This window comes from Nerophis lumbriciformis, linkage group LG03, assembly GCF_033978685.3.
Source record: "Nerophis lumbriciformis linkage group LG03, RoL_Nlum_v2.1, whole genome shotgun sequence".
Lineage (NCBI taxonomy): Eukaryota > Metazoa > Chordata > Actinopteri > Syngnathiformes > Syngnathidae > Nerophis > Nerophis lumbriciformis.
Window position 1 is genome coordinate 31,189,034 of NC_084550.2, and position 24,138 is coordinate 31,213,171.

General features: G+C 39.2%; 1 protein-coding gene across 1 annotated transcript in view; it reads left to right on the forward strand.

The window, feature by feature from the left end:
* Positions 1-6,360: 6,360 nt before the first annotated feature.
* LOC133582965 (tetraspanin-2-like) overlaps positions 6,361-24,138 on the forward strand; it is a 34,018-nt gene continuing 16,240 nt past the window's right edge. Inside the window, exons 1-2 of the mRNA XM_061937082.1 lie at positions 6,361-6,490; positions 16,909-17,011. Coding sequence (XP_061793066.1) covers positions 6,404-6,490; positions 16,909-17,011 — 190 coding nt within the window. The 5' untranslated portion in view covers positions 6,361-6,403. The remainder of the gene's footprint in view (positions 6,491-16,908; positions 17,012-24,138) is intronic.

The window sequence follows — 24,138 nt, forward strand, 5'->3', positions numbered from 1 at the left end:
AGGCCATTCCATACAGTGCGATGTGTGCATGCTAGAAAAACAATGTGCAAATATATAAAAATATAAAAAATGTAGAAGTGCAATGAATATGGTGTGAAATGAATATATACATGAAAAAAACAAAAACAAAAACAGGGTGGTTGGTGGAATGGGTTATTGCACCGAAGAGAAGGCAGTTATGAGGGACAATGGGGCAGTCCGTTCAGGATGGTTATGGCCCTGGGGAAGAAGCTGTTCTTTAGCCTGTTTGTTTTGGTTTTAATGCACCTGTAGCGCTTCCCAGAGGGCAGCAGGTGGAACAGGTCAGAGCCAGGGTGGGTGCTGTCTTTGATGATGGCACTGGCTCTGTTGAGGCAGCGGGAGGTGTAGATGTCCGTCAGAGAGGGGAGAGGGCGGCCGATGATCTTCTGAGCCGTCTTGACCACTCTTTGCAGCCTCTCCCTGTCTGCTGCAGTGCAGCTGCCGTACCATACCGTAATACAGTAGGTCAGCAGGCTCTCGATGGACGAGCGGTAGAAGGTCAGCAGCAGGTCAGCAGCAGGTCAGGCTTCAAAAGAAGAAAAAGAAAAAAAGCCATGCAGCAACTTTGTATGTAAATGTTGTATATTATAAATAACAATTTATAAAAATTCAATAAAAAAAATAAATAAATAAAAAGCCATGCATCAACTTTGTATGTAAATGTTGCAAATTATAAATAAAGATATATAAAAATTAAAAAAATAAGCCATGCAGCAACTTTGTATGTAAATGTTGCATATTATAAATAAAGATTTATAAAAATACATTTGAAAAAATAAAAATAAAAAAAAGCCATGCAGCAACTTTGTATGTAAATGTTGCAAACTATAAATAAAGATTTAGAAAAATAAATACTTATAAAAATAAATACAAATAAAAAAATAAGCCATGCAGCAACTTTGTATGTAAATGTTGCAAATTATAAATAAAGATTTATAAAAATACATTAAAAAAAATAAAAAAAACCCATGCAACAACTTTGTATGTAAATGTTGCATATTATAAATAGCGATTTATAAAAATAAATTTTAAAAAAAGAAAAAGAAAAAAAGCCATGCAGCAACTTTGTATGTAAATGTTGCAAATTATAAATAAAGATTTATAAAAATAAATAAAAATTAAAAAAAAATAAGCCATGCAGTAACTTTGTATGTAAATGTTGCAAATTATGAATAAAGATTTATAAAAATACATTAAAAAAAATTAAATAAAAAAACCATGCAGCAACTTTGTATGTAAATGTTGCATATTATAAATAAAGATTTATAATAAAAATAATAATAAAAATAAAAAAGCCATGCAGAAATTTTGTATGTAAATGTTGCAAATTATAAATAAAGATTTATAAAAATAAATTTAAAAAAAATAAAAATAAAAAAGCCATGCAGCAACTTTGTATGTAAATGTTGCAAATTATAAATAAATATTTATAAAAGTAAATTTAAAAAATAAAATAAAATAAAAAATAAAAAAAACATGCAGCAACTTTGTATGTAAATGTTGCAAATTATAAATAAAGATTTTTAAAATGAATTACAAAAAAAAAGAAAAAAAAAAGCCATGCAGCAACTTTGTTGTATATCATAAATAAAGATTTATAAATAAACAAATAATAATAAATAAATACATAAATAAATAAATAAATAAAGTCATGCAGTAACTTCAATACCACACTGCCCTCTAGTGTACACCCAACGTAAGGACGCGTCTTCTGACCGGCTGACGGGACAAACTAGTATCTGATTACTAGCTTGTATTCGATTATATAAAGGCTCGAAAACTACAACTCACTAAGGAATCGATTACGTATAGGCTGCTGGCAACAATTAAAAGCTGGCAAAGTCGATTTGCTTTTGTACTTTACGGTAAATTAGAACGTGACACTTGATTTGCTTTAATATGCACAGTGCGCATGCGTTATGTTACAATCTGGTTGACTAGGAAAAAAGAACACTCATTGAATATGTGTCGAGTTACTCTCTTTTGTTAATTAAATCTTGACGAGATCACAAATGTAATGAGAACCTTTAAGACAGGGTTCTTAAGCCCAACTTATCCACTACACAAGGGCCCAGGGCCCACTCCAATATTGTCATTAATCATATTCATGAACTGTGTGTCACCTACTAAGAGTTTATGAAAGCATGTGTTCATGGTAAAGATGATTATTTATTCAACACATGAACCTCAAAAAGAAGTCCTGTGCACGAGGAGGGACTCAAATAAGTGATGAACACACGATGATATTGTGCTAAAGTCGATGAATAATTCATTTGTTCTGACAATTCAATTAAAGTGACAATGACAATACAGCTTTAGTCATATTTTCTGTGCTTAAGAAACTTCTCTAGGACTTCTTCTGTTTATTTGAGATGCTCATTACTGCCATTAGAGGTGATGACGACTGTATGCTAATCATGATCTGATGATAAAGACGACTGTATGCTAATCATGAAAATGATGATGATGATGATGATGATGACGACTGTATGCTAATCATGATCCAATGATGAAGAAGACGGTATGCTAATCATTATGCCAATGATGAAGACGACTGTATGCTAATCATGATCCAATGATGAAGATGACGGTATGCTAATCATGATGCCAATGATGAAGATGACTGCATGCTAATCATGATCCAATGATGATGATGATGACCGTATGCTAATCATGATCCAATGATGATGATGATGACGACCGTATGCTAATCATGATCCGATGATGATGATGATGACCGTATGCTAATCATGATCCAATGATGATGATGATGATGACTGTATGCTAATCATGAAGATGATGAAAGCTGCATGTGGAACACAAAGCAGGTCAATATTTATCAATATTTGCTTGACTGTTGCACAAATGATATAATGCAGCGTCAGCAATACACCACGGGTGTTAAACTCAGGGGCCGGGGGCCACATCTGACTTCATTTTATGTGGCCCACAAAATAAAATGCATCAATAAAGTAGCTTAACTTTTTTTACTAAATGTATTCATTCTTTCCATTTGGACAGAAACAATACATATATTTCAATATATTTGATTATTAATGATGTTAATGCCCTGCGATGAGGGGGTGACTTGTCCAGGGTGTACCCCACCTACCACCCCAATGCAGCTGGGATAGGCTCCAGCACCCCCCACTAGTCATGGACCCACTGGCTGCGCAAGCTAGCTCTCCAATCAGCTAAACAGACTCAAAAACTCCACTCCTACTTAATGAATACTTAGGTCTACTACACTACTGTATTTAATGTTGTCATTATGGTGGTACTTAATGAATACTTAGGTCTACTACACTACTGTATTTAATGTTGTTATTCTGGTGGTACTTAATGAATACTTAGGTCTACTACACTACTGTATTTAATGTTGTCATTATGGTGGTACTTAATGAATACTTAGGTCTACTACACTACTGTATTTAATGTTGTTATTATGGTGGTACTTAATGAACACTTAGGTCTACTACACTACTGTATTTTAATGTTGTCATTATGGTGGTACTTAATGAATACTTAGGTCTACTACACTACTGTATTTAATGTTGTCATTATGGTGGTACTTAATGAATACTTAGGTCTGCTACACTACTGTATTTAATGTTGTCATTATGGTGGTACTTAATGAATACTTGGGTCTACTAGACTACTGTATTTAATGTCGTCATTATGGTGGTACTTAATGAATACTTAGGTCTACTACACTACTGTATTTAATGTCGTCATTATGGTGGTACTTAATGAATACTTAGGTCTACTACACTACTGTATTTAATGTTGTCATTATGGTGGTACTTACTGAATACTTAGGTCTACTACACTACTGTATTTAATGTTGTCATTATGGTGGTACTTAATGAATACTTAGGTCTACTACACTACTGTATTTAATGTTGTCATTATGGTGGTACTTAATGAATACTTAGGTCTACTACACTACTGTATTTAATGTCGTCATTATGGTGGTACTTAATGAATACTTAGGTCTACTACACTACTGTATTTAATGTTGTCATTATGGTGGTACTTAATGAATACTTAGGTCTACTACACTACTGTATTTAATGTTGTCATTATGGTGGTACTTAATGAATACTTAGGTCTACTACACTACTGTATTTAATGTCGTCATTATGGTGGTACTTAATGAATACTTAGGTCTACTACACTACTGTATTTAATGTTGTCATTATGGTGGTACTTAATGAATACTTAGGCCTACTACACTACTGTATTTAATGTCGTCATTATGGTGGTACTTAATGAATACTTAGGTCTACTACACTACTGTATTTAATGTTGTCATTATGGTGGTATTTATTAAATACTTAGGTCTACTACACTACTGTCATTATGGTGGTACTTAATGAATACTAATTATAGAGTATTATTCATCATAAATACCAGAGGTGTGGACTCGAGTCACATGACTTGGACTCGAGTCAGACTCGAGTCATGAATTTGATGACTTTAGACTCGACTTGACAAAATGTAAAAAGACTTGCAACTCGACTTAGACTTTAACATCAATGACTTGTGACTTCACTTGGACTTGAGCCTTTTGAATTGACATGACTTGACATGACTTGCTACTTTCCCCAAAACCCAAAGATGAAAAAGTTATTCGGGAGCGCTCCGTATTTTTCATTGTGTACTTGTCTATCAGCGTTGCGTGTGTCAGCTGGTGTGGTCTCAGTACAACAGCCAATCAAATTAGATCTTCTTTGTTTTCATCACACAGCATTCATCCAATCAAATTGCAGGACAACCAACGAAGAAGACATGTCCAAACCACACGCCAGTGAACAAAAAATGATACCTAAAATAATTTTGTTTGGGTATAAAAATTACGAGGTGGTCAACACAAAACGGTTTGCAGTATGCAACACATGCGGTTCGAAAATTACTGATGGAGAGGCAACAACTTCCAACTTCGTCCGGCATTTGAAGTTGCACAAAGAACGGTAAGTTTTGAATGTAAGATAACGTTTATTGGCTAAGTAACGTGACTTTTATTTGCTGTGTAGTTAAATCAGTGAGGCTGTAAACTCACTGCTAACGTTATAACGTTATTGCAAACACGGGAATCTGTTGCAGTTCACTACCTTATTCATACTTTTTGTTCAGTGATTTTTTTTAAGCAGGGTTACGTTAGTCAACATATCACACGTAACGTTAGACGGCGGTCAGCAGCACCGCGTATTTTAGCCACCTAAAAAGAGACAAAAATAGTAAAATAAAGGTCAGTTAAAATGTATACTATATTATGAATATGTGTACCGTTTTAGCTAGCTTTCTGACATACTGTTGGTTGTTTACCTCAGTGGTCCCCAACCACCGGGCCGCGGCCCGGTACTGGTCCGTGGATCGATTGGTATCGGGCCGCACAAGAAAAAAAATTTTTTTCTTTTTCTTTTTTTAATTAAATCAACATAAAAAACACAAGATACACTTACAAGTAGTGCACCAACCCAAAACAACTCTCTCCCCCCTTTTGTTCTGGGCATTGAACATGAAGACTCTTCCTTCACTGTTCCGAGTGGCCATGAGAGTCTTGGCAGTGCCTGCCTCCAGTGCTCCAGTGGAGCGAGTTTTCAGCCATGGTGGCATCATACTACGCCCCCATCGTGCACAAATGACTGACAGACTCTTGGCTAATTTGGTCTTTTGCAAATGCAATGCAGCATAGGGCCCTGACATATAAAAAGTACAACTTTTTTGTTATGTTCACATATATGTCATGTTTTTTCAATGTTAACACTTTTGTACAAATAAGTACATTTGCACTTTATTTTTCAATGTGTTTGTTCTGTAAAGGAATGAGTTAATGTTTAAAATGACTGGTTAATAGTGCTATTATAAAGTGCAATGTCAGCACAATTTTCTTTCCTGCAATATAAAATGCACTTGTTTTAATAAATAAATACAGCGTTTGAAAAGCATACACAATCTGTGTTAATATATTAGTCTGTGGTTAAAAGGACTTGAAAGGACTCGAAACTCAAAATGCAGGACTTAGGACTTGACTTGAGACTTTCCAGTCTTGACTTTGGACTTGACTCGGGGCTTGCCTGTCTTGACTCGGGACTTGACTCGGACTTGAGGGCAAAGACTTGAGACTTACTTGTGACTTGCAAAACAATGACTTGGTCCCACCTCTGATAAATACTGTGTAGTACTATTAGTATTGTTGTTGGTCATGTTGTTTACACCACGTGACCATAGCTGGGACGCAGGCGCACGCACCATCAGCGATGGGCGGGACTTAGCTTGCGGCGTCGTCGCGAGAGGCGAAAACGTGAGCGTGAACGCGCACGTCCGCCCAGCTGAACCGCGACGGCGCGCAATCACGTCTGGACTCGGGCCGGGTGTGATGGCATCACGTGACAGGATGAGCAACGTGCACGGAGGGATGACGTGCGTGAAGTACCTGCTGCTCGCCCTCACCGCCGTCTTCTGGGTGAGTGCCTGACGTCGTCCCTCCCATTGCGTCATGGAGTGACGTCATCCCTCCCATTGCGTCATGGAGTGAGCAAACGAAAACATGCAGTGATAGTGGAGTACAGTATATACTGCGCATGCGCTTCTGCACCTTGTGTAGCGTGTCTGTGTTGTGTGTCTTTGTGTTGTGTGTCTGTGTCTTTGCACGTTGTGTAGTGTGTTTCTGTTGTGTGTCTTTGTTTTGTGTGTCTGTGTTGTGCACTTTGTGTAGTGTGTCTGTGTTGTGCACGTTGTGTAGTGTGTTTCTGTTGTGCACTTTGTGTAGTGTGTCTGTGTTGTGTACTTTGTGTAGTGTCTTTGTTGTGTGTCTTTGTGTAGTGTGTCTGTGTTGTGCACGTTGTGTAGTGTGTTTCTGTTGTGTGTCTTTGTGTAGTGTGTCTGTGCTGTGCACTTTGTGTAGTGCGTCTTTGTGTAGTGTGTCTTTGTGTTGAAAGGGACAAGCGGTAGAAAATGGATGGATGGATGTTGTGTAGTGTGTCTTTGTGTTGTGCATGTTGTGTAGTATGTATTTGTTGTGTGTGTTTGTGTAATGTTTGTGTTGTGCACGTTGTCTAGTGTGTCTTTGTGTTGTGCACCTTGTGTAGTGTCTCTTTGTAGTGTGTCTTTGTGTTTTGTAGCTTTGTGTAGTGTGTCTTTGTGTTGTGCACACTGTGTAGTGTCTTTGTGTTGTGCACTTTGTAGTGTGTCTTTGTGTTGTGCACGTTGTGTAGTGTGTCTTTGTGTACCGTGTATTTGTGTTGTGTATTTGTGTTGTGTGTCTGCTTCAAAAGATTGCTCTGTATATATATATATATATATATATATATATATATATATATATATATATATATATATATATGTATTTATTTGTAATGGATGTGTGATTGTGTGATAGTTGTGTAGACGTCCACATGCAATAAAGTAGTATTCCTGGCACATATATATTGACATGTGAACATTGTCATTGGAATATAGGAAATACTAAACAATAAAATCTTTGTCTGTTATCCAAATTGTGCTCTTGATGAAAAATCACAACCCAAAGCCATCAAAGGGGTTGTGTGTCTGTGTGTTATGTGTCTGTGATCAAAGGGGTTGTGTGTCTGTGATCAAAGTGGTTGTGTGTCTGTGATCAAAGAGGTTGTGTGTCTGTGAAGGAGGAGTCTCTAATAAACCATCACAACCATCATGAAGTCATTACAGTAATTATTATTATTGTGGTGGTTGTTGTTGTTGTTGAACGTGCTCAAAAAGTACTAATACACACTAAATTATTTTAACTAACTTTTTAATAACTAAAATAAATAAACACATTATACTTTCTTGGCAGAGGAAACATTAAATTATTATTTATTATTTGTGTAAATAAATTTGTTTATCTTCTTCCATTTTAATTTCTACTATGTTTTGTCACTTCCTGTTTGTCTGACATCACGTGAGTTCACTTCCTGTTGATGACATCGTCTGTTTCAACTTGACACTGTGGACTTCATATCCACAACTTTGTGCAAAGACACAACATTCTTTATGTTTAATGTGAATACTGTATTTTAGTTGTTTATGTTTAATGTGAGTATTGTATCTTAGTTGTTTATTTAATGTGAATACTGTATTTTAGTTGTTTATGTTTAATGTGAATACTGTATTTTAGTTGTTTATGTTTAATGTGAATACTGTATCTTAGTAGTTTATGTTTAAAGTGAATACTGTATGTTAGTTGTTTATTTTATGTGAATACTGTATATTAGTTGTTTATGTTTAATGTGAATACTGTATTTTAGTTGTTTGTTTAATGTGAATACTGTATCTTAGTTGTTTATGTTTAATGTGAATACTGTATCTTAGTTGTTTATGTTTAATATGAATACTGTATCTTAGTAGTTTATGTTCAATGGGACTACTGTATCTTAGTTGTTTATGTAATGTGAATACTGTACCTTAGTAGTTTGTTTAATGTGAATACTGTATCTTAGTAGTTTATGTTTAATGTGAATACTGTATCTTAGTTGTTTATTTAATGTGAATACTGCATCTTAGTTGTTTATGTTTAATGTGAGTATTGTATCTCAGTTTTTTATGTTTAATGTGAATACTCGACCTAAGTAGTTTATGTTTATTGTGAGTACTGTATCTTAGTAGTTTATGTTTAATGTGAATACTGTATCTTAGTTGTTTATGTTTGATGTGGATACTGTATCTTAGTTGTTTATGTTTAATGTGAATAATGTACCTTAGTAGTTTATGTTTAATGTGAATACTGTATCTTAGTAGTTTATGTTTAATGTGAATACTGTATCTTAGTAGTTTATGTTTAATGTGAATACTGTATCTTAGTTGTTTATGTTTAATGTGAGTACTGTATCTTAGTTGTTTATGTTTGATGTGAATACTGTATCTTAGTTGTTTGTTTAATGTGAATACTGTATTCTAGTAGTTTATGTTTAATGTGAATACTGTATCTTAGTTGTTTATGTTTAATGTGAATACTGTATCTTAGTTGTTTATGTTTAATGTGAATACTGTATCTTAGTAGTTTATGTTTAATGTGAATACTGTATTCTAGTAGTTTATGTTTAATGTGAATACTGTATCTTAGTTGTTTATGTTTAATGTGAATACTGTATCTTAGTAGTTTATGTTTAATGTGAGTACTGTATCTTAGTAGTTTGTTTAATGTGAATACTGTATCATGATAATTTAGACACTAATGTGTTTATACAAGTTTAGATTGGGGTGTGACGTTTCTTAATGGGGAAAGACGTTAATGTCTTTTGTTTTCATGTTAGCATTTAAGATGGCTAGCAAGCTAATGCTAATCAGTCCATAATTTAATCACGGTTTGGTTATCAATCATGATTATTCATCATTTTAGTTGTCAGTATTGTTGTTATTAGTTGATGTGGTCCTGCTGGCCCTGGATGAGCATGTAAGGTAATAATGTTGAAAAGATGTGTTAGCTTTTTACATCTCTATGATATTATTATTGTGGTTATTATTTGGCTGAATAAGAGAAAACATCTTCAGTAAATAAAATATGCCAACAATAACAATTATGCAGTTTTCTGCAAAGTAAGAATCAATAATGATGAATCATAGCAAGAGCATAAAAACACTTTTTTCAAGTACAAATCTGTGATGAAGTCCAAGTGGAGTCTCTTTCCACTCTTTGAATGCACTTCAGTCAAGCTGAGCCAATCAGGGGCCTCCATACTGAACTCTCATGTTATTGATTATTGATCATTTGACTTTATTTAGCCTTGGCTCTGCTTCATTCAGGACGTTGTAAAGCAATACTGGAGATGTGATGTTTGAGGCCCTATGAGGGGACTAGGACTGATGAGTGAGCAGGACTCTGGCAGTGTGAGAGGGACAAGCAGTATAAAATGATGGAGTGATGAAACCCTCCTTGTCTGCGAGAAAGGAGACACTTAGTTGCCAGGCACCAAGGGACTGAGAGCGCGGCTCCTGAGGGGCCCGCATGTATGACATCACCGCTGTGTGGGAGGTTGGCAGCGACCCAAGTGCATGATGGGAACACTAATGCACTCATTGATCAGACACGTTGGGACAAATGTTCACTTCAAATCAATAGGATGCTTGGAGCCATATAGTATAGATGTATAGTAGATGTAGATGATCATATAGTTGATGTAGATGATCATATAGTAGATGTAGATGATCATATAGTAGATGTAGATGATCATATAGTTGATCATATAGTAGATGTAGATGATCATATAGTAGATGTAGATGATCATATGTTGATGTAGATGATCATATAGTAGATGTAGATGATCATATAGTAGATGTAGATGATCATATTGTTAAGTCTTGGCAAAAATGAGGACTCAGATGCAGAAGAGAGACAATTGACTCAGACTTTATTTAATTAGTTTTCTTTGCTATCTCTTGGACAGAGTGATTAAACAAAGTGGCTACAAAATCTATCTATGATATACTTGAGTAACTAGAGGGTGTGTACATAAGGCAATAAACAGAAAATCACTCCATAAGGAGGAAAAGGGCAATAGCAAAATTTCTATACAAGTCTAATAACAAAAAAACAACAATCTATGATAATCTACAAAAAGATAATTTTACTCATGAAAAGAAGTCGAGAAGCTTGCAAACTAAAAGCGCTCCAGAAGGAGGAAAAAAGAAGACAAGGCACTATGAAAATTGATACAAAAAGACTTGACCGAAAAAACTTTAGCAAAAGAAAATCACTCTCTCAGAGGAAACAAAGAAATCAATAAATAAAGCGAGACAATACTTATCAAGGCTGTGGACAAGGCTGTGGACAAGGCTGGAGGTACGTAGCGAGACGATATACTCTGGCAACAAGACAGGGGAAGACGAGGACTATATACACATGAGGGAGGGTGACACAAGTGGACACAATCAGGCAATCAGGAGAGACATCAGACCAGTGACACAGGAGGAAGGGCAAGTGGCCTGAAACGAGAGGAGGATTAGAATTTTCAAAATAAAACAGGAAGTTTGCCAGACAACCCCAAAACAGGACTTCCCTCACCACGATGTGACAGTACCCCCCCTTCTATGGCCGACTCCCAACGGCCCAGACTGTTCAGGGTGGTCTCTGTAGAAGTCCCTGATGAGAGTGGGGTCGACAATGTGGCGGGAAGGAACCCACTGTCTCTCTTCAGGTCCGTATCCTTCCCAATCTACCAGGAATTGTCTGCCCCGGCCGGCCCCGGTTACGCACTGCCAACAAGCGTTTAACTTTGTATACTGCTCCACCTTCAATTACTTCGGGTGGTGGAGGGGACGTGGTGGGTGGGACCATGGTGCTTTCTTTGACTGGTTTGACCTGACTGACGTGGAAGGTGGGATAGGCGCGGAGGGATCGGGGCAGACGAAGCCGAACTGCTGCAGGTCCGACGAGCTTGGTAATTGGGAATGGACCTACAAAGCGGGGTGCCAGTTTCTTTGATGTGACCTTGAGATGTAGGTCCTTGGCTGAAAGCCAGACTCTCTGACCGGGTTGGTACTTAGGCGCAGGTCGTCTCTTGCGGTCTGCCGCTCTCTTCATCCGATCTCGTTGTCTGATCAATACTTGACGGGCGGCTGCCCAAATGCGGTGACAACGTCGGACCATGGCATGGGCGGAGGGGACCGACACTTCTGACTCATTCTCTGGAAAGAGAGGGGGCTGGTACCCTAAGGCACAATGAAAGGGAGAGAGGCCAGTGGCTGATGTAGGCAGCGAATTGTGCGCATACTCTACCCAGACCAGGTGTTTGCTCCATGTGGAGGGGTTCTGGCAGACCAAGCACCGGAGGCCGGTTTCCAGCTGCTGGTTAAGTCGTTCGGTCTGGCCGTTGGCTTTCGGATGATATCCTGATGTCAGGCTGGCCTTGGCTCCAATGAGTCGGCAGAACTCCCCCCAGAACCGTGATGCAAACTGAGGTCCCCGGTCTGAAACAATGTCTTTGGGAAATCCATGAACTCGGAATACATTAGTCATCATAGTCCCTGCCGTCTCCTTGGCGGATGGTAATTCAGGCATCGCGATGAATCTGACCATTTTGGAGAATCTGTCGACCACAGTGAGGACGGTGGTGTTACCTTGTGAGACCGGGAGGCCTGTAACGAAGTCCATCGAGATGTCTGACCACGGTCTGGAGGGGATGGGGAGCGGCTGGAGAAGTCCCATGCGAGACCTGGAAGACGTCTTGTTCCTGGCACAGACCGAACAGGCCTCTACGTACTCCCGGACCTCCGTCTCCATGGCTGGCCACCAGAACCGCCGGGAGATCACAAACATTGTTCTTTTAACTCCCGGATGACACGAAAGCAGCGAGGTGTGAGCCCAATGAAACACCCGGGGACGCAGCTCAGTGGGGACAAACAATCGATTAACAGGACATCCCCTAGGTCGCGGGGCCACACCGTTAGCTTGCGTTACCTCAGTTTCTATTGGCCAAGTTACCGCTCCTACCACACAGTTCAGTGGAAGGATGGTCTCAGGTTTCTTGGCCTCAAGCTCGGGGTCGAATAATCGTGACAAGGCGTCTGGCTTGACGTTGCGGGACCCCGGCCTGTAGGAGAGCGAGAAAGAAAAGCGATTAAAAAAAAGCGCCCACCTGGCCTGGCGAGAGTTGAGTCTCTTAGCCTTCTTTATGTATTCCAGGTTCTTGTGATCTGTCCAGACGATGAATGGGTGTTCGGCCCCCTCGAGCCAATGCCTCCATTCCTCCAAAGCGAGCTTCACCGCCAGCAACTCCCGATTGCCGACATCATAGTTTCTTTCAGCTTTGGACAGCCGCCGCGACAGAAAGGCACAGGGATGCATCTTCCCGTCCTGCTGAGAGCGTTGAGACAGCACTGCTCCAACTCCTTCATTAGAAGCGTCCACCTCCACGACGAACTGGCGCTGCGGGTCCGGAATGGTGAGGATGGGCGCTGAGGTGAAGCGGTGCTTGAGCGTCTGGAATGCCCTCTCTGCCTCTGGAGACCAGTGGAACCGCACCTGGGTGGAGGTAAGAGCATGGAGAGGAGCAGCTATTGCGCTGAAGTTTCTGACAAACCGCCTGTAAAAGTTAGCAAATCCCAAGAATTGCTGAACTTTCTTGCGGCTGTCAGGTGTCAGCCAATCGGCCACAGCGCTAACTTTAGCCGTATCCATCTGCACTCTTCCAGGGGCTACAATGAAGCCCAGGAATGAAACAGTGTCGGCATGAAAAACACTTTTTTCAGCTTTAATATATAGATCATTGTCTAAGAGTCTCTTTAAAACCTGATTTACATGGTCTTGGTGAGTGTCACTGTCAGGTGAATAAATCAATATGTCATCAAGGTAAACATAGACAAAATGGTCCAGGAAGTCTCTTAGTACTTCGTTGATCATGGCTTGGAACACGGCCGGGGCATTGGTGAGACCAAAAGGCATGACTCTGTATTCATAATGACCATTGGGTGTGTTGAATCCGGTCTTCCACTCGTCTCCCTCTCTTATTCGGACCAGATGGTAAGCGTTGCGTAGGTCCAGCTTGGTGAATATTTTAGCCTGTTGGAGTTGGTCGAAGACAGTAGACATGAGGGGAAGAGGGTAACGGTTCTTGATGGTAATGTCATTCAGGGGACTGTAATTGATGCAGGGCCTTAACGACCCGTCTTTCTTCTTCACAAAGAAGAACCCTGCTCCTGCTGGCGATGATGACGGGCGAATCAAGCCAGTTTCCAGTGATGCCGAGATGTAATCGTTCATCGCAGCTTTTTCTGGACCAGAGACGGAGTACAGACGCCCCTTGGGAATTGTGGCCCCGGGCAGTAGATCGATGGCACAGTCGTAGGAACGGTGGGGTGGAAGTGACAGGGCCTTGGTCTTGCTGAAGACTTGTCGTAGATGGTGATAACAGGGGGGGACAGAATTCAGGTCCGGAAATTCTGAGTCTGTGACAGGATTAGTAGAGAAAAGATTAATTTCCTTGACATTTTCTTTCTGGGCCGTAGAAAAATTACAGTTCTGGGTACATTCCCTTCCCCATTCACTGATCTTCCCTGTCTTCCAATCCACACGAGGATTATGCTGGTACAGCCATGGATACCCCAAGATCAACGGATGAGAAGGAGAAATAATCAAATATGAACAAATTTGTTCCTGATGGCCGTCAATGTTCATTTGGAAAGGTTCACTGATGTGTGTGATGGTGAAAAGCTCCTTACCATTCAGAGACCTGGCCCTAATGGGTTTAACTAGTGGTTCTTTCTGCAGCTTCCGATCCTTCACCTCGCTGTCGTTTGAGCTGGGCCTGTCGGTTGTCCGTCCTGATGGCGAGCGCGATGAGGGCATCTAGATTGTTGGGTAGGTCCAGGGGAACGAGGAGGTCTTGTATGGAAGCACTGAGCCCTTTCAGAAAAATATCGTAAAGAGCCGTGTCGTCCCACCCGCTTTCTGCTGCCAGCGTGCGGAAGCGGATGGCGTAGTCACACACGGAACCGCTGCCCTGCTTTAAACTGCTTAGTTCTTGTGCCTTTTCTCTGTTAGAGGTCACCGGGTCAAAAGTCTTGGTTAGCGCAGCTTGAAAGTCTGTGAAGGAGTGACAGAGTGACGAGTTCCGCCCCCATTCGGCAGAAGCCCACGCCTTAGCTCTATCCGTAAGATGTGAAATCATGAAAGCAATCTTGGAACGTTCAGTGGGAAATGCATGGGGCATCAATTCAAAATTAATAGCACAGTCTATCAAAAACGTTTTGCACAAACCAGGAGCGCCAGCATATGGCGTCGGAGGGGCCAGCTTGCATCCGGCTCCAGGGGGAGGTGAAGACAGAGTGGGAGCAGCGGGTGTCGTGGGGGGCTGTGACGCCGGAATTGGTCGAGCAAACTGCTCAAGTAGTCCTTGTAGCTGGGAGGAAAGGTGACCCATGTTTGCTGCCATCGCCGTCTGAAACTCCTCCTGTCGGGCGAGCCGTGATTCCTGGGTGTGCAAGATTTCCGTCAGTTGTTTAGCCTCTGCTGAGTCCATACTGGCCAGAGTATACTGTTAAGTCTTGGCAAAAATGAGGACTCAGATGCAGAAGAGAGACAATTGACTCAGACTTTATTTAATTAGTTTTCTTTGCTATCTCTTGGACAGAGTGATTAAACAAAGTGGCTACAAAATCTATCTATGATATACTTGAGTAACTAGAGGGTGTGTAGCATAGGACATAAGGCAATAAACAGAAAATCACTCCATAAGGAGGAAAAGGCAATAGCAAAATTTCTATACAAGTCTAATAACAAAAAACCAACAATCTATGATAATCTACAAAAAGATAATTTTACTCATGAAAAGAAGTCGAGAAGCTTGCAAACTAAAAGCGCTCCAGAAGGACGAAAAAAGAAGACAAGGCACTATGAAAATTGATACAAAAAGACATGACCGAAAAAACTTTAGCAAAAGAAAATCACTCTCTCAGAGGAAACAAAGAAATCAATAAATAAAGCGAGACAATACTTATCAAGGCTGTGGACAAGGCTGTGGACAAGGCTGGAGGTACGTAGCGAGACGATATACTCTGGCAACAAGACAGGGGAAGACGAGGACTATATACACATGAGGAAGGGTGACATAGGTGGACACAATCAGGCAATCAGGAGAGACATCAGACCAGTGACACAGGAGGAAGAGCAAGTGGCCTGAAACGAGAGGAGGATTAGAATTTTCAAAATAAAACAGGAAGTTTGCCAGACAACCCCAAAACAGGACTTCCCTCACCACGATGTGACACATATAGTAGATGTAGATGATCATATAGTTGATGTAGATGATCATATAGTTGATGTAGATGATCATATAGTTGATGTAGATGATCATATAGTAGATGTAGATGATCATATAGTAAATGTAGATGATCATATAGTAGATGTAGATGATCATATAGTAGATGTAGATGATCATATAGTTGATGTAGATGATCATATAGTAGATGTAGATGATCATATAGTTGATGTAGATGATCATATAGTTGATGTAGATGATCATATAGTTGATGTAGATGATCATATAGTAGATGTAGATGATCATATAGTAGATGTAGATGATCATATAGTTGATGTAGATGATCATATAGTTGATGTAGATGATCATATAGTAGATGTAGATAAATAAATATAAATGATAAATGGGTTGTACTTGTATAGCGCTTTTCTACCTTCAAGGTACTCAAAGCGCTTTGACACTACTTCCACATTTACCCATTCACACACACATTCACACACTGATGGAGGGAGCTGCCATGCAAGGCGCTAACCAGCACCCATCAGGAGCAAGGGTGAAGTGTCTTGCTCAGGACACAACGGACATGACGAGGTTGGTACTAGGTGGGGATTGAACCAGGGACCCTCGGGTCGCGCACGGCCACTCTTCCACTGCGCCACGCCGTCCCTATGATCATATAGTAGATATAGATGATCATATAGTTGATGTGGATGATCATATAGTAGATGTAGATGATCATATAGTAGATGTAGATGATCATATAGTTGATGTAGATGATCATATAGTTGATGTAGATGATCATATAGTTGATGTAGATGATCATATAGTAGATGTAGATGATCATATAGTAGATGTAGATGATCATATAGTAGATGTAGATGATCATATAGTTGATGTGGATGATCATATAGTTGATGTAGATGATCATATACTAGATGTAGATGATCATATAGTTGATGTATATGATCATATAGTAAATGTAGATGATCATATAGTTGACATCATGGCTCACATTATACATGTAAGATGAAGTCAAAGAGTGTTCTTGAGTCAATATTAAAGAGTCTTAAAGACATCAACAACTACTAACACACTATTTTAATCACTTAAGTTTTATAATGAAGTGATTTTAAAAATGCAGACTAAACCGTTTTAACTCTTTACTCCACAGCTCTCTGGCTTGTTGGTCCTGGCTGTGGGACTTTGGCTGCGCTTTGACCCTGACACTGTGCAGCTGCTGTCTGGAGATGAAGCCCCACACACCTTCTTCATGGGTACTCTGAACCACCACTTCTACTATATCACACATTAGACTAGTCTGACCACATTAGACTAGTCTGACCACTTCTACTGTATCACACATTAGACTAGTCTGACCACTTCTACTATATCACACATTAGACTAGTCTGACCACTTCTACTATATCACACATTAGACTAGTCTGATCACTTCTACTATATCACACATTAGACTAGTCCGACCACTTCTACTATATCACACATTAGACTAGTCCGACCACTTCTACTATATCACACATTAGACTAGTCTGACCACTTCTACTATATCACACATTAGACTAGTCCGATCACTTCTACTATATCACACATTAGACTAGTCTGATCACTTCTACTATATCACACATTAGACTTGTCTGGCCACTTCTACTATATCACACATTAGACTAGTCTGACCACTTCTACTATATCACACATTAGACTAGTCTGGCCACTTCTACTATATCACACATTAGACTAGTCTGACCACTTCTACTATATCACACATTAGACTAGTCTGACCACTTCTACTATATCACACATTAGACTAGTCTGACCACTTCTACTATATCACACATTAGACTAGTCTGACCACTTCTACTATGTCACACATTAGACTAGTCTGACCACTTCTACTATATCACACATTAGACTAGTCTGACCATTTCTACTATATCACACATTAGACTAGTCTGACCACTTCTACTATACCACACATTAGACTAGTCTGACCACTTCTACTATATCACACATTAGACTAGTCTGACCACTTCTACTATATCACACATTAGACTAGTCTGACCACTTCTACTATATCACACATTAGACTAGTCTGACCCATTCTACTATATCACACATTAGACTAGTCTGACCACTTCTACTATATCACACATTAGACTAGTCTGACCACTTCTTCTATATCACACATTAGACTAGTCTGGCCACTTCTACTATATCACCCATTAGACTAGTCTGGCCACTTCTACTATATCACACATTAGACTAGTCTGACCACTTCTACTATATCACACATTAGACTAGTCTGACCACTTCTACTATATCACACATTAGACTAGTCCGACCACTTCTACTATATCACACATTAGACTAGTCCGACCACTTCTACTATATCACACATTAGACTAGTCCGACCACTTCTACTATATCACACATTAGACTAGTCTGACCACTTCTACTATATCACACATTAGACTAGTCCGGCCACTTCTACTATATCACACATTAGACTAGTCTGACCACTTCTACTATATCACACATTAGACTAGTCTGACCACTTCTACTATATCACACATTAGACTAGTCTGACCACTTCTACTATATCACACATTAGACTAGTCTGACCACTTCTACTATATCACACATTAGACTAGTCTGGCCACTTCTACTATATCACACATTAGACTAGTCTGACTACTTCTACTATATCACACATTAGACTAGTCTGGCCACTTCTACTATATCACACATTAGACTAGTCCGACCACTTCTACTATATCACACATTAGACTAGTCTGACCACTTCTACTATATCACACATTAGCCTAGTCTGGCCACTTCTACTATATCACACATTAGACTAGTCTGGCCACTTCTACTATATCACACATTAGACTAGTCTGACCACTTCTACTATATCACACATTAGACTAGTCTGACCACTTCTACTATATCACACATTAGACTAGTCTGACCACTTCTACTATGTCACACATTAGACTAGTCTGACCACTTCTACTATATCACACATTAGACTAGTCTGACCCATTCTACTATATCACACATTAGACTAGTCTGACCACTTCTACTATATCACACATTAGACTAGTCTGACCACTTCTACTATATCACACATTAGCCTAGTCTGGCCACTTCTACTATATCACACATTAGACTAGTCTGGCCACTTCTACTATATCACACATTAGACTAGTCTGACCACTTCTACTATATCACACATTAGACTAGTCCGACCACTTCTACTATATCACACTTTAGACTAGTCTGACCACTTCTACTATATCACACATTAGACTAGTCTGATCACTTCTACTATATCACACATTAGACTAGTCTGACCACTTCTACTATATCACACATTAGACTAGTCTGACCACTTCTACTATATCACATATTAGACTAGTCCGGCCACTTCTACTTTATCACACATTAGACTAGTCCGACCACTTCTACTATATCACACATTAGACTAGTCTGACCACTTCTACTATATCACACATTAGACTAGTCTGACCACTTCTACTATATCACACATTAGACTAGTCTGATCACTTCTACTATATCACACATTAGACTAGTCCGACCACTTCTACTATATCACACATTAGACTAGTCTGACCACTTCTACTATATCACACATTAGACTAGTCTGACCACTTCTACTATATCACACATTAGACTAGTCCGACCACTTCTATTATATCACACATTAGACTAGTCTGATCACTTCTACTATATCACACATTAGACTAGTCTGACCACTTCTACTATATCACACATTAGACTAGTCTGATCACTTCTACTATATCACACATTAGACTAGTCCGACCACTTCTACTATATCACACATTAGACTAGTCCGACCACTTCTACTATATCACACATTAGACTAGTCTGACCACTTCTACTATATCACACATTAGACTAGTCTGGCCACTTCTACTATATCACACATTAGACTAGTCTGACCACTTCTACTATATCACACATTAGACTAGTCTGACCACTTCTACTATATCACACATTAGACTAGTCCGACCACTTCTACTATATCACACATTAGACTAGTCCGACCACTTCTACTATATCACACATTAGACTAGTCTGACCACTTCTACTATATCACACATTAGACTAGTCTGGCCACTTCTACTATATCACACATTAGACTAGTCTGACCACTTCTACTATATCACACATTAGACTAGTCTGACCACTTCTACTATATCACACATTAGACTAGTCTGACCACTTCTACTATATCACACATTAGACTAGTCTGATCACTTCTACTATATCACACATTAGACTAGTCTGACCACTACTACTATATCACACATTAGACTAGTCTGGCCACTTCTACTATATCACACATTAGACTAGTCTGACTACTTCTACTATATCACACATTAGACTAGTCTGGCCACTTCTACTATATCACACATTAGACTAGTCTGACCACTTCTACTATATCACACATTAGACTAGTCTGACCACTTCTACTATATCACACATTAGCCTAGTCTGGCCACTTCTACTATATCACACATTAGACTAGTCTGGCCACTTCTACTATATCACACATTAGACAAGTCTGACCACTTCTACTATATCACACATTAGACTAGTCTGACCACTTCTACTATATCACACATTAGACTATTCTGACCACTTCTACTATGTCACACATTAGACTAGTCTGTTCACTTCTACTATATCACACATTAGACTAGTCTGACCACTTCTACTATATCACACATTAGACTAGTCCGGCCACTTCTACTATATCACACATTAGACTAGTCTGACCACTTCTACTATATCACACATTAGACTAGTCTGACCACTTGTACTATATCACCCATTAGACTAGTCTGACCACTTCTACTATATCACACATTAGACTAGTCTGACCACTTCTACTATATCACACATTAGACTAGTCCGACACTTTCTACTATATCACACATTAGACTAGTCTGACCACTTCTACTATATCACACATTAGACTAGTCAGACCCATTCTACTATATCACACATTAGACTAGTCTGACCACTTCTACTATATCACACATTAGACTAGTCTGACCACTTCTACTATATCACACATTAGACTAGTCTGATCACTTCTACTATATCACACATTAGACTAGTCTGACCACTTCTACTATATCACACATTAGACTGGTCTGGCCACTTCTACTATATCACACATTAGACTAGTCTGACTACTTCTACTATATCACACATTAGACTAGTCTGGCCACTTCTACTATATCACACATTAGACTAGTCTGACCACTTCTACTATATCACACATTAGACGAGTCTGACCACTTCTACTATATCACACATTAGCCTAGTCTGGCCACTTCTACTATATCACACATTAGACTAGTCTGGCCACTTCTACTATATCACACATTAGACTAGTCTGACCACTTCTACTATATCACACATTAGACTAGTCTGTCCACTTCTACTATATCACACATTAGACTAGTCTGATCACTTCTACTACCGGTATATCACACATTAGACTAGTCTGACCATTTCTACTATATCACATATTAGATTAGTCTGGCCACTTCTACTATATCACACATTAGACTAGTCTGACCACTTTTACTATATCACACATTAGACTAGTCTGACCACTTCTACTATATCACACATTAGACTAGTCTGACCACTTCTACTATGTCACACATTAGACTAGTCTGACCACTTCTACTATATCACACATTAGACTAGTCTGACCACTTCTACTATATCACACATTAGACTAGTCTGATCACTTCTACTATATCACACATTAGACTAGTCTGACCACTTCTACTATATCACAAATTAGACTAGTCTGACCACTTCTACTATATCACACATTAGACTAGTCCGGCCACTTCTACTATATCACACATTAGACTAGTCTGACCACTTCTACTATATCACACATTAGACTAGTCTGACCACTTGTACTATATCACCCATTAGACTAGTCTGACCACTTCTACTATATCACACATTAGACTAGTCTGACCACTTCTACTATATCACACATTAGACTAGTCCGACCACTTCTACTATATCACACATTAGACTAGTCTGAACCACTTCTACTATATCACACATTAGACTAGTCTGACCACTTCTACTACATCACACATTAGACTAGTCTGACCACTTCTACTATATCACACATTAGACTAGTCTGAACCACTTCTACTATATCACACATTAGACTAGTCTGACCACTTCTACTATATCACACATTAGACTAGTCTGACCACTTCTACTATATCACACATTAGACTAGTCTGAACCACTTCTACTATATCACACATTAGACTAGTCCGACCATTTCTACTATATCACACATTAGACTAGTCCGACCACTTCTACTATATCACACATTAGACTAGTCCGACCACTTCTACTATATCACACATTAGACTAGTCCGACCATCTCTACTATATCACACATTAGACTAGTCTGACCACTTCTACTATATCACACATTAGACTACTCTGACCACTTCTACTTTTCACACATTAGACTAGTCTGACCACTTCTACTATATCACACATTAGACTAGTCTGACCACTTCTACTATATCACACATTAGACTAGTCCGACCACTTCTACTATATCACACATTAGACTAGTCCGACCACTTCTTCTATATCACACATTAGACTAGTCCGACCACTTCTACTATATCACACATTAGACTAGTCCGACCACTTCTACTATATCACACATTAGACTAGTCTGACCACTTCTACTATATCACACATTAGACTAGTCCGATCTTTTCTACTATATCACACATTAGACTAGTCCGGCCACTTCTACTATATCACACATTAGACTAGTCCGATCTTTTCTACTATATCACACATTAGACTAGTCCGGCCACTTCTACTATATCACACATTAGACTAGTCTGACCACTTCTACTATATCACACATTAGACTAGTCCGACCACTTCTACTATATCACACATTAGACTAGTCTGACCACTTCTACTATATCACACATTAGACTAGTCTGACCACTTCTACTATATCACACATTAGACTAGTCTGACCACTTCTACTATATCACACATTAGACTAGTCTGGCCACTTCTACTATATCACACATTAGACTAGTCTGACCACTTCTACTATATCACACATTAGACTAGTCCGACCACTTCAACCGTTGGCCAACAAAAAAGTAACCACAGAACACTATACGCCTATACGGTATAGTGTTCTGTGGTTACTTTTTGGTTGGCCAAGCGGACGTGACGACAGGCTGTCCCCTCAGATCCGCACAGACCTGGAGGGGGCGTGCCTTAAGTCCGGCTGGAAATCGGCAGGAATTTGGAGAATGGTTGTCCCAGGGAGAGGCAGTGAATTTCGGGAGGGTTGGCAAGTATGAGATATTCTCACTTCTTTTCTTTTGTCGAGCACAAAGAAAAGAACATTTTAGTTAAATGTAAGTTGTGTCTTGGATCAAAGATCCCGTCTACTGCCCAAAACAACAATTCAAATCTGCCTGGTTAGGCTCTGTGTATGTCACGTGTGCCTTCATTAGATGAAGCCAGCTTTACAGCTATGTTGTTGATTGATTGATTGATTGATTGAAACTTTTATTAGTAGATTGCACAGTAAAGTACATATTCCGTACAATTGACCACTAAATGGTAACACCCAAATAAGTTTTTTAACTTGTTTAAGTCGGGGTCCAGATACAGATATATACTATCAAATATATACTAACATCATAATACAGTCATCACACAAGATAATCATCAGGGTATATACATTGAATTATTTACATTATTTACAATCCGGGGTGTGGGATATGGAGGGGGGGGTTAGGTTTGGTTGGTATCAACACTTCAGTCATCAACAATTGCATCATCAGAGAAATGGACATTGAAACAGTGTAGGACTGACTTGGTAGGATATGTACAGCAAGTAGTGGACACAGAGAGAGAGATCAGAAAGTAAAAGAAAAAGTGTCTACATTTGATTATTTACAATCCGAAGAGGTATTATGTGGAAGGGAGGGTGTTAGTTTAGGGTTGTAGTTGCCTGGAGGTGTTCTTTTAGTGATGTTTTGAAGGAGGATAGAGATGCCCTTTCTTTTACACCTGTTGGGAGTGCATTCCATATTGAAGTGGCATAGAAAGAGAATGAGTTAAGACCTTTATTAGTTCGGAATCTGGGTTTAACGTGGTTAGTGTTAGTGTTAGTGTTAGTGTTATTATGCTGTTTGTTACTTAGGTGTGTTATGTTGCAGCTATTTAAAATAGTTTTGTCAATTTGTTCTGGCCTGAAATAAATTGGCCCATTGAAACATATCTTTGTCTT